The following is a 16,958-nucleotide window of genomic DNA, read 5'->3' as shown; positions in this document are numbered from 1 at the left end:
TTGTTGCGCCCATCGCTATGGTGACGGGCGCTCTCAGTACACTCTCTCCACAGGCCAGGAAAGAGTTGTGTGTCTTTGGGGTCCCTTCTGATCCGCCTGGGGGTCCCTGGCCAGGCCGAGGGACCAAGCAGGGACCATGCGCGTGTTGGCACACCCGGCAGAGCGCAGCCAGGACACACGCATTGGGGCCCCAGCATGGCGCGAGGCAGCTCAGGCCATGTCGAGAACCGCGCACATCCTGACGGATCGCTGCGGGCAGGAGGCGGTGACCATGTGGCAGCCCAAGGACAGCGTGCTGGACCCGAACGTGGCGCACCACCTCGGCCGCGCCGCCTACATCCAGCCCTGGCGCTTCCGCGTGGAGATGCTCAAAGGCGGCAGCACCGTGGAGAAACCGCTGCCAGGCGAGGGCGTCACGCTGTGGAAGGGCAAGATGAAGCCGCCCGCCTGGTACGCCCGCCTGCCGCTACCATTGCACCGCAAAGCGCGCGCCCTGCAGACCACTGAGGTGGTGCACGCGCACGCGCGTGGAGCGCGCCTCACCGCCGCCCGCCTCGGCCGCGCGCAGCACCAGATTAACGGGCGGGTGCGACAGCTGCTGCGCCAGCGCGAGGTCACCGACCACAGGCTCAGCGAAGTGCGCAAAGGCCTGCTTATTAACCAGCAGAGTGTCAAGCTGCGGGGCTACAGGCCCAAGTCTGAGAAGGTGGGACCCTCCTCCCCGCCCCCAACCCCAGCCTAATTGCAAAGACTGAGGCCTTCGTTATGCAGTGTTCAGCCCCGGAAAAATCCTTTCCATACTTTCGGAGGGCGAGGCTGATGGATCACCTGAGGTCAGCAGTTCGGGACCAACCTGACCAACATGATGAAACCCCCGTCTCTACTAAAAATACAAAATTAGCCTGGCCTACTGGCGCATGCCTGTAATCTCAGCTACTTGGGAGGCTGAGGCAGGAGAATCACTTGAACCCGGGAGGCAGAGTTTGCAGTGAGCCGAGATCACACCATTGCACTCCAGCCTGGGCAACAAGAGCAAAACTCCATCTCAAAAAATTTTTTTAAAAAATCTTTCCATAGAGAGAACACCCAACTCTGGTGAATAAGGGCAAAGAAGTTGAGGGCCAGGTGCAGTAGCTCACGCCTGTATTCCCAGCAGTTTGGGAGGCCTAGGTGGGAGGATTGCTTGAGGCCAGGCCTTCCAGGTTGCAGCGAACTATGATGGCACCACCGTGCTCCAGCCTGGGTGACAGGTGAGAACCTGTCTCTACCAAAAATTTTGAAAAGTTAGCTGGGGGTGGTGGTGCACACCTGTAATCCCAGCATTTTGGGAGGCCAAGGCAGGAGGATCGCTCGAGTCCAGGAGCTGGAGACCAGCCTGAGCAACATAGTGAGACCCTGTCTCTACAAAAAAAAAAAAAAAAATTAATGGCCCAGTGTGGTGGCATGCACTTATGGTCCCAGCTACTTGGAGGCTGAGGCAGGAGGATTGCTTGAGCCCAAGAGTTTGAGGCTGCAGTAAGCTATAATCAGACCAACTGCAATCCAGCCTGGACAACACAGTGAGATCCCATCTCTCCAAAAATTGGAGGAAAATTAGCCAGCTGTGGTAGTTTGTGCTTGTAATCCCAGCACTTCAGGAGGTCAAGGCAGGAGGATTGCTTGAGGCCAGGAGTTTGAGGTCAGCCTGGACAACACGGCAAGACCCTGTCTGCACCAAAGTTTAAAAAAAAAAAAATAGCCAGGCATGGTGGTGCATGCCTCTAGTCCCAGCTACTTGGGAGGCTGAGGCAGGAGGATTGTTTGAGCTCAGGAGTTCAAGGCTGTAGTGAAATATGATAGGGCCACTACACTTCAGCCTGGGAGATAGTGAGACTCAAAAACAAACAAACAAAAAAAAGGTGATGGAGACAGGCCCAGGAAGAGATGCCTAAGGCCCCACGACCCAAAGAGTGAGCCCTGTCCAAGGAGATGAGATCCTCAGCTTCCCTGCCCCAGAGGAGAAAATTATCCAAATCTCCCAGCCAGGAAGAGAGGGTGCAGCCCCTGATTCAGACTCCATGAAAATCTCCCCAAAAAGTAAAACCCACAGCCCTCAGCCCAAGCATAAAATCATCCACCCAGATCCCAGGCTCAGAGGGTAAGCCCCATAGGTGTGAGACCCTCAGTGCCCCAGTCCTAGTGAAAACACTCTCCCAACTCCCAGCTGAGGAGAGCAGCTGATACCCTGGTCCCAACCCAGGTGAAACTCCCCCTAGAATGTGAAATAAAACCCAACCCCCCTGGCTTCAGGAAGTGAAAATCCCTGCCCCCGACCTCATCTGTGGTGAAAGGAAGAAGTCCTCCCTGCAGAGAGAGACTTCAGACTCTCAACCCTCACACCCAAAGGTTGAGCCCCCATCCAGAGAGAAAGAGTGAGACCTCTAGTACCAGTCCCGGTGAATCTTCCCCTTAAAGTGAAACCTCAAATCCCCACCCCAAAAGGTACAAAATTCCAGCCTCCCGGGGAGAGATGGGATCCCACTCACAGAATGGGATTCCTACCTTCAGCCCCAGATCCAAATATTAAGACTCCAAAAAGGAGTCTTCCCTAGGATATGATCATCCCTCGTCATCCCTATGATATGATCCCTCCACCTGTAGCCAGGGAGAGGAGATAAGACCATCACTGAGGAAGGGGTGCCCAGCTCCCAGTCTCGGGGGTAAGAACAACCCTCCCCCAAGTTGAGACACCTTCATCTCAGGCCCCTGGGCTCCTATCTGTAAAAGAGAGAAGCCTCCAATCTCAAGCTCCAGAGAGCAAGACCCCCCAAGTGAGAGAGCCCACTGAAAAAATCAAACCTTCTCAAATAGGGAGACACCTCACCCAAAGGATGAGAGTACCCCCAACTTCATCCTTCAAACTCAGAGTTTATGAGGCTGGCAAACCCTCTACCACCCCGGAAAGAGAAATCTCTTCCCAGCCCTTTCCCAAGGATGTGAGGGATTCTTTCCTTGTTTTCTAGATCCCTGACAAAGCTGACAGTATGCTTACATGGGAGAAAGAGGAGCTGAAAAGCATGAAGAGGAAAATGGAGAAAGATATGGAAAAATCAGAGGTCCTACTCAAGGTTAGGGGTGCCTGAGGACGACTTATGGGGACTGGAGGGGGATCCCTGTCTGCCTAATGGACAAACCGCTCTGACCTGGGGACTGTCACAATAGCAATTCCTTCAAGCCACACTGACCAGATATTCATTGCATTTCACTTTGTGAAATGGAAAAAGTGAGGCCATGGGAGATGAAGTTGGGTCTCAGAATAACCATGAACACTCACTCTGTACAAAACCCTGTGCAGTCATTGAATCCACTCGTTAAGACTGTCCTGTGAAGCAGAAACTATGATTTCCTCATTAGAGATGGGAAAATTGAGACTCAGAGAGAGACGACCTCACCTAATAAGCAAACCCATCAATGGCAGCGCTGTGGTTTCAACCCAGGTGACTGGAGTCTAGCTCTTTGCACTCTAACACGTGCTCCAGCTTCAGCCAGACTTGATCTCTCGCTGCATCCTTCGCGCTCGCAACGAGAACTTCTTCACGAGGGTGCAAATGAAGGGGGAAGAGCAGCCAGACTTCAGGGGCCTTTGGGACCTATTAGGGTTCACTGGCAACTTGTGTGCTTTCAACTCATCCATTTGATAAATACTAATCTAGTACCTGCTTCCCAGACACTGAGCTTGGCATCATAGATAAATTGGTAACTGAGAAAGAACTAGCCTTGCCCTTGAAGAGTTAACATTCTAGAGGCATTCAAAGAAAAGACAGGCTGGGGACTTGTTTTATTTCCTATTGTGAGATTGAACTGTCAAGTCTTTTACTGCTGTTGAACTTGCCTTGCTTTTATATAGAGAGCTCCGCAGCTAGACTACATTTAAACAAGCATTGGACCTTGAAGGCAGATACAGAACTAAATTATATTTCACGTAGCAAAGTTCAGTAAGCTTGTGTTGACTGGGGAGTGGGGAGAAGGGGAGAAGAAGGGACAGACTGGGGGACGAAGGTGTGGACGAGGCTGGAGACTCAGGAGCTGGTGAAACGCTGTCCGCGGTGCTGAACTTGAGTAGGGCATATCTTCTGGCTGCTGTCATATTCCTTTAAATCTAATGATTCCTGAAATATCCTTCCAGGAAGTCGGAGGCAGAGAAGGGAGAAGCCCCTGAGGATGGACGTGGGAGCAAAGGGCTATAAAGAGGGAAGTAGATCATGCCCATAATCCCAGTACTTTGGGAGGCAAAGGCAGGAGGATTGCTTCTTGAGGCCAGAAGTTCAAGACCAGCCTGGGCACCATAGCAAAGCCTCATCTCTATTTTAAAATAAAATAAAACTAGCCAGGCACAGTTGTACTTGCCTGCAGTACCTGTTCAGGAGGCTGAGGGAGGAGGATTGCTTGAGTCCAGGAGTTCAAGGCTGCAGTGAGCCATGATCATATCTCTGCACTCCAGCCTGGGTGATAGAGGAAGACCCTGTCTCTGAAAGAGAGAGAGAGAGGTGGGAAAGGACAGATGTAGACAGAAACAGAGACAGGCTGCTTGGCAGGATCTGGTCTGAATATTGCTGGAGAAAAATAACACCAATCAGATTTGTTTCAATTTAAAATCACGAAGTCAAACTTCAAATTGGCACTCAAACCTTTCCCACAGACCTCGCCTTAAGTCTCTAGAAGACTTGCTGACCTGCTGGGCAAGTGATTTCATACCTTCTGTTCCTTCAGTTATCTCCAACTCTCTGTGCCTTCCGTGCTCTACAGTGATTTCAATGAAAACCACCAAAGGGAACCTCTCTCATTTTTCCTCTGTCAATCCTATAATTCCACCCTTCCACTCTTCTGCATCATCAGCATTTCCTTCTCTCTTGGCTCATTGTCACCAATAAACAAAAGGAGAGTTATTATTTAATGGGTACATATCTGTTTGGGAAAATGAAAAAGTTCTGGAGATGGATTGCAATCCAGCCTGGAAGACAGAGCAAGATTCTATATAAATGAATGAGGGAAGGAGGGAAGGAACAGAACAGCTAAAATTAATCTCCATATCAGCTTACTGGAGATGATAGTTGCACAACAGTACGAATACACTTAATGCCACTAAACTGTACCCTTAACAAGGTTAAAATGGCAACATGTTATGCTATATCTATTTTAGTACAATAAAAAGCCCACCTCTCTTGATCTACATGCCCCTCTAGATACCCATTTCTCTAGTCCACTGGATCTTATCTGTATATGTCAACTTGCTCATGTTGACTCCAGGCAGGCTCCTCAGCTAAACTGCATTTGAACAAGCATTGAACCTTGAAGGCAGATTCAGTACTAAATTATATTTCACGTAGCAAAGTTCAGTAAGGATGTGTTGACTGGAGGGTGGGAAGGAGGGGAGAAGATGGGACAGGCTGAGGGTCAAGGCTGTGGACAAGGTAGAAGACTCAGGGTCTGGTGGACCGCTGTCCGTGGTGCTGAACTGCACCGCGGTCCTTTTCTTTTTTTCTTTTTTTTTTTTTTTGAGTCGGAGTCTTGCTCTATTGCCCAGGCTGGAGTGCAGTGGCGTGGCATGATCTCAGCTCACTGCAATCACCGCCTCCTGGGTTCAAGCAATTCTTCTGCCTCAGCCTCCCAAGTAGCTGGGATTATAGGTGCCTGCCACCACGCCCGGCTAATTTTTGTATTTTAGTAGAGACGGGGTTTCACCATGTTGGCCAGGTTGGTCTCGAACTCCTGACCTCGTGATCCACCTGCCTCAGCCTCCCAAAGTGCTAGGATTACAGGCGTGAGCCACTGCACCCGGCCTGGACAGCTATCTTGCTGGTCACTGTATTTTCACCACCTGGCACATCGCCTGGCATCAGTAGGGGTTGAATTAATGTTTGAGTTCATGAACAAAAGACTTTTTAAGTCCACTTTTTAACCCAATCAATAAATCCCAAAGATATCATATTCAGAGAAAGAAGCTGGACATAAAGTATACACCCTGTAGGATTCCATTTATATGAAGTTTTAGATTCAGCAAGGGTTTTCTTCAAGGTACAGTTAGTAAATGGTTTCTGCCTTGTGTGCTGTGTAGTTTCTGCCCCAACTACTTAACTTGGCCAGTGTGCCATGAAAACAACCAGAAATGATATTCACACGAATGCGCATGGCTGTGTTTCAGTAAAATTTTACTTACAAAAACAGGTCACCCATCCATAGGATGGAAATTTATCAACTCCTTAAGAACAGGCAAAACTTGGCTGGGCGCAGTGGCTTACATCTGCTATCCCAGCACTTTGGGAGGCCCAAGCGGGAGAGTTGCTTGAGGCCAGGAGTTTGAGGCTAGGAATTTGAGGCCAGCTTGCACAACACAGCAAGATATCATCTCTACAAAAATGTTTAAAAAATTAACTGGGCATGGTTAGCATGCACCTGTAGTCCTAGCTATTCAGGAGGCTGAGCTGAGAGGATCTCTTGAGCCCAGGAGTTTGCGGCCACAGTAAGCCAGGATCATGCCACTGCAATCCAGCCCGGGAGACAGAGCCAGATTCTGTACAAATGAATGAAGGAAGGACTAGAACAGGTAAAACTAATCTCCAAGTCATCTTACTGGAGTTGGTCAGGGAGGGAGAGAGGAAAGGGGAGCCAGAGAAATGTATGGCATGATGGAAATATTGTATATCTTGACGGAGAGTGTTTATAAGGGTGTATACATGTGCAAATGACTTGTTTTGATATCACTCTCAAATAATTGCAGATATCAAAGGAATATGATATGCTTCGTTTTATTGTGGAGGAAATAAGATTTCAATGGCGGGATGCTGTCCAGATGAGATACAGCCTGGTGGGAGGGGGGAACTCGGAGAATAGCAGTCTCAATATTGATCAGAGCAGAGGAAGGGAGACTTCAAGGCTAGAGGTGGGGATGGAATGAGTGCCAGTTGAGAATCAAGGGGGTGACACAGGAAGATCAAGATGTGGGTATAGTGAGTGCCAGCTCTCCATGTTACAGTGGGGAAATGCATGAGACAGGCTGCTTTCTCAGGGTGCCAGAACAGAGCCAGGCACAGAAACCAAGCAACTGACACCCAGCACACGGAAGCTGTTGCTGTCTCTTACCGCTCCTCTCACCCCAACCCCAAAGAGTCACTGAAGGCTTCTGAACTGGGTAAGGAGGTAGGAGATGTCTGAGCTTCAACTTGGAAATTGCTTCTTCCCAAGAACAACAACAAGAGCTGGCAAGAGGCTGGATGTGGTGGCTCACACCTGTAATTCCAATACTTTGGGATGCTGAGGCAGGAGGATCACTTGAGCCCAGGAGTTCAAGACCAGCCTGAGCAACATAGCAAGACCCTGTCTCAAAATAAAAGAACAGGAAAGGGTCAAGAATGAAGTGACGAAGGAAACCAATTTCTCAGAACCAATCCATATCCCAGCACTTTGGGAAGCCGAGGCGGGTGGATCACCTGAGGTCAGAAGTTTGAGACCAGCCTGGCCAACATAGCAAAACCCTGTCTCTACTAAAAAGTACAAAAATTAGCTGGGTATCGTGGCATATGCCTGTAATCCTAGCTACTTCAGAGGCCAAAGCAGGAGAATCCTTTGAACCCGGGAGGCGGAGGTTGCTGTGAGCCAAGATCATACCATTGCATGATCTGTCTGGAAATGAGCAGACTCACTTTTACCTGGTTATTATGCACAGTGCCATAAACGGAAGACAACTTTGTGAATAAAAGTCTTAAGAATTTCTCTAGCTGGGCACAGCAGCTCATGCCTGTAATTCCAGCACTTCGAGCCCAAGGTGGGTAGATCGCTTGAGCCCAGGAGTTTGAGACCAGCCTGGACAACATAGTATGTAAGACCTTATCTCTACAAATTTTTTTTAAAAAAATTAGCCAGTCTGGTGGCATGTGTCTGTGTCCCAGCTACTTGGGAAGCTGAGGTGGGAGGATCACTTGAGCACAGGATGTCCAGGCTGCTGTGAGCTGTGATCACACCACTGCACTCCAGCCTGGGAGACTGACTGTCACCCTATCTGAAAATATATACATATTACTTTCCTGGATTACCTGTCATCCAGGTGAACACCCAGCACCTGGGAAAAAATGTAAGCAGAATTGCCTGACCTTTGACTCAAATTTCCATGTTCCCATGCCTTAACACACCTTCCCTTCTCTAAAAGCCACATTTAAGGTAATATCTATGAGCACCACCAACTCATCCATGTGTTTATCTGTAATGGCTATTGAGGAAACTGTACTGTTCATGGTTGTTTTTGTTTTTGTTTTGTTTTTGTTTTGAGACAGTGTCTCACTCTGCTGCCCAGGCTAGAGTGCAGTGGTGTAATCATGGCTTACTGCAGCCTCAATCTCCTGGGCTCAGGTGATCCTCTCACCTCAGCCTCCTTAGTAGCTGGGATTACAGATGTGAATCACCACACCTGGTTAATTTTTTGCATTTTTTGTAGAGGTGAAGTTTCACCATGTGGCCCAGGCTGGTCTCGAACTCCTGGGCTTAAGTGGTCCTCCCACCTTGGCCTCCCAAAGTGCTGGAATTACAGGCATGATCCACCGCACCCAGCCTGAATGCAGTGATATCTTCACAGTATATTCATAGGTCAAAACATCAAGTTGTACACCTTAAATAAATATAATTTTTATTTGTCAATTACACCTCAATAAAGCTGGGAAAATTAAGTGGAAAAGAATACATTTTAAGTGAACTTACTACAAAAAAAAGATAAGTGGCCGGGCGCGGTGGCTCAAGCCTGTTAATCCCGCACTTTTGGGAGAGCCGAGACGGGGCGGACACGAGGTCAGGAGATCGAGACCATCCTGGCTAACACGGTGAAAACCCCGTCCTCTACTAAAAAATACAAAAATCTAAAGCCGGGCTGAGGTGGCGGGCGGCCTTGTAGTCCCAGCTACTCGGGAGGCTGGAGGCAGGAGATGGCGTAAACCCGGAGGTGCGAGCTTGCAGTGAGCTGAGATCTGGCCCACTGCACTCCAGCACCGAGCGACAGAGCGAGGACTCTGTCTCAAAAAAAAAAAAAAAAAAAAGATAAGTATGGGAGAAAATGGATAAGTTAATTAGCTTGATATCATCCACATTGCATACACAAATCAAATCAAAGCATCACATTGCAATTATTATTCAATTAAAACAAAATTTAAGTAAAATAATAAAGTAAACCTTGAGGGGTGGTGTGATGTGAGTCAAAAGAGGAAAAAAAATCTTTTTTCATAAGACATAGGCATGTCTCTCCTAAAAAAGATTTCATGAAAGAAAATATTTATCCGGAACATTGGGGAAATGAATTAAATTAAAAAATATTTCCAGGCCAGGCACAGTGGTTCACATCTGTAATCCTAAAACTTCGGGAGGCTGAGCCAGCAGGATTGCTTGAGCCCTAGGAGTTTGAGACTAGCCTAGGCAACGTAGTGACAGCCTGCCTTTACAAAAAAAATACAAAATACAAATTAGCTGTCTCAGGAGGCTGAAGCAAGAGGATCACTTGAGCCCAGGAGGTTGAGGCTGCAGTGAGCTATGATTGAACCACTGCACTACCACCTGTGCAACAGAGTGAGACTGTGTCTCAAAAGGATATACACACACACACATACATATACACACACACACACACACATATATATATCCATAAGTAAAAGCCTTTACCAGTATCAAAAATATTAGGCACACTGCCTCACGCCTGTAATTCCAAAACTTTGGAAGGTCAGAGCAGGAAGATAGCTTGAAGCCAGGAGTTCAAGACCAGCCTGGACAACATAGCCAGACCCCTTCTCTGCAAAAAGTTTTAAAACTAGCAGGGCATGGTGCTTTACTCCTGTAGTCCCAGCTACTCAGGAAGGTTAGGCAGGAGGCTCTCTTGAGCTCAGGATATTGAGGTTTTAGTGAGCTCTGGTGGCACCACTGCATTCCAGCCTGGATGACAGAGCAAGATTTTGTCTCTTAAAAAAAAAAAAAATGAGAGGGTCAGTTTCTGTTTAGAGGTAGAAATGCTTTACAGCCTATAAGCCTCAAGCCTCAGCAGAGAAATCACTTTCATCCACTTCCCTCAACCTCCCAGTTCTCACTCTGCCTTCTCCTCCTCCCTTCTCCACCCAGACCCTGGCCTCCTGCCGAGACACCCTGAACTTCTGCTTCAAGGAGCGGCTGCAAGCTGTGGACCTCATGAACCAGCCTCTGGACAAGGTTTTGGAGCAGGCCGGACGCCACTCATGGGTGAACCTCTCCCGGGCCCCCACCCCACGCACGCAGGGTCAGAAAACGCCTCCTCCAGACCCTGTGGGCACCTATACCCCAGGTAGGAGTCCACTGTACTGGGTCGTATTGGTGCCCACCCAGATCCCCTTGACTGTCAGTGCAGCCCCTCCTCCACTTGGCTGTTCCTTTCCTGGGAAATAGCCCTAGAGCCAATGGGAGGACTGAAAGCCTATCTTGCTAAGCACACATTGTTACTCAATTTTTCCCCCTGTGCTCTCCTGCTGACACTCACTGAGGACTCAGTCATTCACAGGCTCTGCTCCTTTTTTTTTTTTTTTTTTTGAGATGGAGTCATGCTCTGTCACCCAGGTTGGAGTGCAATCACCCGATCTCAGCTCACTGTAACCTCCGCCTCCCAGGTTCGAGCGATTCTCCTGCCTTGGCCTCCTGAGTAGCTGGGATTACAGGGGCCCGCCACCACGCCTGGCTAATTTTTGTATTTTTAGTAGAGGCGGGGGTTTCACCATGTTGACCAGGCTGGTCTCGAACTCCTGATCTCAGGTGATCCGCCCGTCTTGGCCTTCCAAAGTTCTGGGATTACAGGTCACGGGCTCTGCTTCTAAGGAAACCAACCCAAGACGCTACTTACACTATCTCCCGCGCCCCTTGGGCTTTCACCCAGTCCCTCAATAAAACCCCCTAGCCCAGGGCCCACCACCACCTGAGAATAGAGAGAGGGACAGGGACTCTGGGAACGGAGGGCTTGGTGCCCCCAAGCGCGTCCTGGGCATTTGCAGAGTGCGCCTTGGCTCTAAATGAAGCCAAGCGGTTGTTGGTCGAGTCCAAGGACACCTTGGTGGAAATGGCAAAGAACGTGGTGGACGTCCGGGAGCAACAGCTGCAGATAAGCGACCGCGTGTGCGCCTCGCTGGCGCAGAAGGCGAACGAGACCTTGGAGCTGAAGGTGAGCGCATTACCCGCGGCTGCGGGCAAGGGTGGGACAGGGGAGGAGAGGGGGACTGGGAACCAGCGTTATCCCCCTGCGCTTCCCTGCCCCCAGGAAAGATTAAATATGACGTTAGGACTGATGAGGGGAACTATCCTCCGGTGTACGAAATACAACCAAGAGATGTACACCACCCACGGTCTCATCAAGGTACGGTTCGGGGTGAGAGCCTTCCGAGGTGGAGGCAGGGGTGCAGGTGGGTGGAGACTGCGTTTAAACGCTCTTGCACACCGCACCCGCACCCCACCAGGGTCCTCTGTTGAAAGTTCACCTGGAGACCGGAGAAAAGCTGGACAGACCCCTGGTTCGCATGTACCAGAGACACGTGGGCACCCAACTCCCTGAGGCTGCGCGCCTCGCGCAGGTAAACCCCCCTCCTCCACCCCCCATAGCCCTGTAAATGGTAAGGCTCCTTCCTCAAGCACATCTGGACCAGGTATGATCCCCCGCTCACCCAAGTCGGCCTGTCCTTCAACTCCTGCCACGAAGTGGGGAGGGGAGGGGGCTTCAGTACCCACACGTGGCTCAAATAAGTCCCCTCAACCCCGTCCTCCCCTCTCACACGCACCCTCACTGTCCCACTCTGGCCTTAGTCTCTCTAACCTGTAAAATGAGGAGCATGTCAGCACCCACTTCAGATGGTGGTGGTGAGAACAGATGAGTTCATGCATGAAAGGCGTGTAGCATGGCACCTCCATAGAATACCCTTAAAGCAGCCGAGCTGTTGTTGTTGTTGTTGTTGTTACTATTATTATTATTGAGACAGAGTCTCGCTCTGTCGCCCAGGTTGGAGTACAGTGGTGCAATCTTTGCTCACTGCAGGCTTCCTCTCCTGGGTTCAAGCCATTCTTCTGCCCCAGCCTCCCTTGTAGCTGGGGCTTACAGGTGTGTGCCACCACACCCAGCTAATTTTTGTATTCTTAGTAGAGACAGAGTTCTGCTACGTTGGCCAGGCTGAACTCCTGACCTCAGGTGATCTGCCTGCCTCAGCCTCCCAAAGTGCTGGGATTACAGGTGTGAGCCACCGCGTCCGGCCCTGAGCTGTGATTATTAAGCCCACTTCCTAAGGAGGCTCCTTCCTACACATCTTGACTAGATGCATTCCCCTCCCTTAGCCTGCCCTGTCACGGTTTTGTTTTGTTTTGTTTTGTTTTTTCAGGCGCACCTGGCCCACCCAGATGTGTTCCCCTCCTCAGCTGTGTTCCTTACACACACACGTGGCTCAGAGGTGCCTGCCCACCCCAGGTAGCTCCCTGCCTTCTGCTCTGGCTCACGGGTCTGCCCTGCTCCCTCTCCAGGGCACCGACAAGCTGCAGCGCCACATCACGCACCTGGAAAAGAACCTGGACGAGCTGCTCGCCAAGCACAAGAACCTCACCTGGGGCCTCAACTGCAAAAACATCGGGCATGAGGTGGACAGCAGCGTGGTGCGCCTGCGCCTGCGCCAGCGGCAACCGCACGTGTGCTACGAGCAGGCGCAGCGCCTGGTTAATGACTGGGATCCGCGCACGCCGCCGCCGCGCAGCAAGAGCAGCACCGACCCCTAGTGACCCCAGCGTCCCCCGCCCCAGCCGGCTGGTTGGATACTGGCTGGGACCTAAGAGAGCAGACATAGCCCCATGGGGCCCTCTCTCTCCCCTGATGCACCCTCCCTCCAAATGCCCTCTAGGAGAATTATAATTAAAAATAACAATAATTATCATGTATTAGGCACCTACTGTATGTCAACCACTTACCCTAGGACAAGTTATAGCAGCATATCCTGGTAGTTAACAGAATGGATTTGGGTGCCAGATGGCTGGGATTTAAATCCCACCTTCCCAGTTTCAAGCTATGTGGCCTTGGGCAAGTCACTGTCCCTCTCTGGCCTTGGTCTCTCCAATCTGTAAAATGAGGAGCATGACAGCACCCACTTCAAATGGTGGTTGTAGGCGGGGCGCGGTGGCTCACGCCTGTAATCCCAGCACTTTGGAAGGCCGAAGCAGGCAGATCACCTGAGGTCAGGAGTTCGAGACTAGCCTGGCCAACATCTCTACTAAAAATACAAAAATTAGCCAGGCCTGATGGTGTGCATGTGTAATCCCAGCTACTAGGGAGGCTGAGACAGGAGAATCGCTTGAACCCAGGAGGTGGAGGTTGCAGTGAGCTGAGATCAAGCCACTGCACTCCAGCCTGGGTGACAAGAGAGAGACTCTGTGTGGAAAAAAAAAATGGTGGCTGTGAGGACAGATGAGTTCATGCATGAAAGCCCTGTAGCATGGTGGTTGCATAGTATATCCTCAAGGCACCCGAGCTGTTATTATTGGCATCTCCATTTTACGGTTGAAGAAACAGGCACAGAGAGGCTGTGCAGCTTGCCCAAGGTCACACAGGAAGTAGCAAAGCTGGAATTTTCATTCCAGACTCAAGAGCCTGCACTGTAAGTGGAACTTCTAGGAGCTCTGCTCTGTCCTACCCCACGTCGTGTCTGGTGCTGAGCCCGGCACTAAGAATAAAGCAGTGAGCAGGGCTGATGTAGTCCCCACCCTCAGGGAGGTCACAGGTTGATCCGGTGCAGCTAACGTCATCCATCTGGGTGTTCCTCTGGTTCAGGTCCTTCTAGGTATTCCAGTAGCCTCTTGGACACCCTGCCATCGCAGGACCCCTCACATTGAACTATGATTCTTATCTGCTCTTCGCAGGAAGATCCAGGGTGTTGCACACATACAGAGGGAATGTGCATTACAGGCACAGATATCTCCTAAGCAACTGCTCTGTGTCAGAGGCCATGTGAGGTGCCAGGGATACAGCGAGAATGTGTTCCTCCATCGTGGAGTCACAGTGCCTATGCCAAGAATGGCCCTCACAAATGTTGGTATCTTTTAGGCAGAGCCAGCCAGTCGTATGGACCCAAGCACCAACATTTTGCAGAGAAGAAAATGAAGCTCATTTTCTTCTCATTTTCCCGGGTTACACAGTCAGAGATGGTTAAAGCAGGATTTGAACCTGTCATGCTCCGCATCTCAAGCAGGGACCAGGATCTGAATGAGTCCCCAAAACAGCAGAATGGAGATTGGGTAAATTATGGTCATCGGACAGAAAAATGCATGGGCAACAAGAGAGCCATCTGCCCAGGATGACAGAGCTGGGTAGGAGTTCAGCTGGGGCTCAGCTCCATTGGGCTGACTCAAAAGCATTGTGGATCACAGCCAGCTCCCTTATGTCAAGACGGACTCTACAGCTTGGGGGTTACAGGCCCCCAGTCTCTCTGGGGCTCAGACTTCCACATAAACTGTTCTTCTTCAAGCATTTCTTCCCAGTACCAGTCAGGATATCAACAAGAAACAGCACACTCCATTTGAAAGAAGTTTAAGGGCCGGGTGTGGTGGCTCACACCTGTAATCCCAGTACTTTGGGAGGCCGAGGCGGGCAGATCATTTGAAGTCAGGAGTTCAAGACCAGCCTGGCCAACATGGTGAAACTCTGTCTCTACTAAAAATACAAAAACTAGCCAGGCGTGATGGTGGGCACCTGTAGTCCCAGCTACTGAGGCAGGAGAATCGTTTGAACCCTGGAGGTGGAGGTTGTAGTGAGCTGAGATTGTCCCACTGCACTCCAGCCTGGGTGACAGAGTGAGACTCTGTCTCAAGAGACAGAGAGAGAGAGAGAGAAGAAAGAGACCACAGTAGTTGATGCTCATTATCCCCCAATTCACTTGCTAATTCACTTACAGAAATTCATTTGTCACTTCAAAATCGGTACTTGTAGTGCTTTCACAATCATTTGCACAGAGCCATGAAAACATTTTTAGCCACCTGATGCGCACATTGCCCCTCTGAGGTCAAACAAGATGATGCTGCCTTTTTGCGCCAGCTCTCTTACCGTAAACAAGTGTCCTTATTGCAGCCTATTTAGCATCTCTTTTTTTTTTTTTTTTTTTTTTTTTTTTTGCATTTTTGTGTATTTCGTTGGTGAGTTTTGCTATTTAAAATGACTTCCAGGGGTTAGTGCTGAAGGGCTGTCTACTGTCCCTGAGCACAAGAAGGCTGAAATGTGTCTTAGGGGAAAAAATACATGTGTTAGAGAAGCTTCATTCAGGCATGCATTACAGTGCTGGGGCCATGACCTCCATGTGCATGAATTCATCACATATATTAAATAAGGTGTCTTTTTTTTTTTTTTTTTAAGACAGAGTCTCACTCTTTGTGCCCAGGTTGGAGTGCAGTGGTGCAATCTTGGCTCACTGCAACCTCTGCCTCCTGTGTTCAGGCGATTCTTCTGCCTCAGCTTCCCGAGTAGCTGGAATTAGACACGCACCACCATGCCTAGCTAATTTTTGTATTTTAGTAAAGCGGGGAGTTCACTATGTTGGCTAGGATGGTCTCGAACTTCTGACCTCAGATGAACTTCTGAGCACCTCCCTCAGCCTCCCAAAGTGCTGGCATTACAGGCATGAGCCACCGCCCGCACCTGGCCAAATAAAGTCTTTTTAAATAGAAACGCACAAAACAAGTTTATGTCTTGATTCGTTGACAAAAGGGCTGTGACCAGAGGCTCACAGAAATCCAACCCTGTATTTCCCCATGGGCCATGGTTCAGCATTCCCTGACTGAGGGTGCGTGGTGGCTTTATAGACCATTACTGCAAATGACAGGAATTAGCTGTGCTTGCAAAGGTGCGAGCAGCTAGTAGGGAAACCTCAAAGGATAGCTAGCATGATAGCCACATGGCGGTGATTGTGGGGAGCCTTTCCCACCTGTGGGTCTCAAGGGAAAGGGCTGTTAGCAGATGGGAGCATCTAACTCTGTGATGCTGCAGTGTAGACGCTGGGAAATGCCTCTACCCACCTCTCTGTCCATTGGCCAGTGTCCCCTATGGGCCGAACCATCCTGCTGACTTTTGACCCTCAGGCAGGTCCTTCCTGAGACCAGGAATTATCCCTTTACCCTCACCTTTATCCATCCTGATGCCCAGAAATCTTGCATAGGATGCAAATACTCCCCTCGCAAGCAATGGCTTGCCCTGGGGTTTACAGCCTGCCACCCTCATCCTTGCTGACACCGCCCCAGTTTGTGACCTCAGCTCACACAATGTCCCCAAACAGCATTTGCACAATTCCCCCCATTGCCTCAGAGCTGAGATTTCAGCAGCTGCCCCAGATGTGAGTCCTGAGTACCCAGCAAGCTTCTCCGTGACACCATGAGGTGAGTGTCATCATCCCAACCTTAGAGATGAAGAAATAGGCTCAAAGCAGCACAAAATCTGTAAATGCCACCACCCAGCAAGTAAGGGGCTAAGTGTGGGCTGTAAAAGCTGTAGGCAGGGCAGGCGTGGTAGCTCCCGCCTGTAATCCCAGCACTTTAGGAGGCTGAGACAGGCAGATCATTTGAGGTCAGGAGTTCAAGACCAGCCTGGCCAGTATGGCGAAACTCTGTCTTTACTTTAAAAAATGCAAAACTTAGCCACACATGGTGGCACATGCCTGTAGTCCCAACTACTCAGGAAGCTGAGACAGGAGGAGAATCGCTTGAACCCAGGAGGCAGAGGTTGCAGTGAGCCGAGATCACACCACTGCACTCCAGCATGGCCAACAGAGCAAGACTCTGTCTCAAAAAATAAAATAAAATAAAATAAAATAAAATAAAATAAAATAAAATAACATAAAATAAAAATAAACTGTAGGAACTGTAGGGAGTTCACTTACCCCTAAAAGTCCTCCTGGCTGGACACAGTGGCTCACACCTGTAAC

At 49.8% G+C, this 16,958-nt stretch overlaps 1 protein-coding gene across 2 annotated transcripts; it reads left to right on the top strand.

Annotated features, from left to right (window-relative positions):
* The first annotated feature begins 24 nt into the window (after positions 1-24).
* Positions 25-12,931, top strand: TEKTL1 (tektin like 1). Of its 2 annotated transcripts, XM_017863574.1 has the most exons (7): positions 25-706; positions 3,003-3,107; positions 10,126-10,324; positions 11,022-11,188; positions 11,285-11,380; positions 11,481-11,594; positions 12,529-12,929. In XM_017863574.1, exons 1-7 carry the CDS (start codon positions 137-139, stop codon positions 12,775-12,777), a joined length of 1,500 nt encoding a protein of 499 aa, XP_017719063.1. In that variant the 5' UTR covers positions 25-136; the 3' UTR covers positions 12,778-12,929. The 2 variants fall into 2 exon arrangements, with proteins under 2 accessions (XP_017719063.1, XP_017719064.1); XM_017863575.1 differs by lacking the exon at positions 3,003-3,107 and having other exon boundaries at positions 12,529-12,931.
* Positions 12,932-16,958: the final 4,027 nt, after the last annotated feature.

The sequence above is a fragment of the Rhinopithecus bieti genome, unplaced genomic scaffold (assembly GCF_001698545.2).
Source record: "Rhinopithecus bieti isolate Rb0 unplaced genomic scaffold, ASM169854v2 scaffold_71542, whole genome shotgun sequence".
In the NCBI taxonomy this organism is placed as follows: domain Eukaryota; kingdom Metazoa; phylum Chordata; class Mammalia; order Primates; family Cercopithecidae; genus Rhinopithecus; species Rhinopithecus bieti.
The sequence above is the reverse complement of the archived record's forward strand: the minus strand, read 5'-3'. Positions and strand labels throughout refer to the sequence as shown.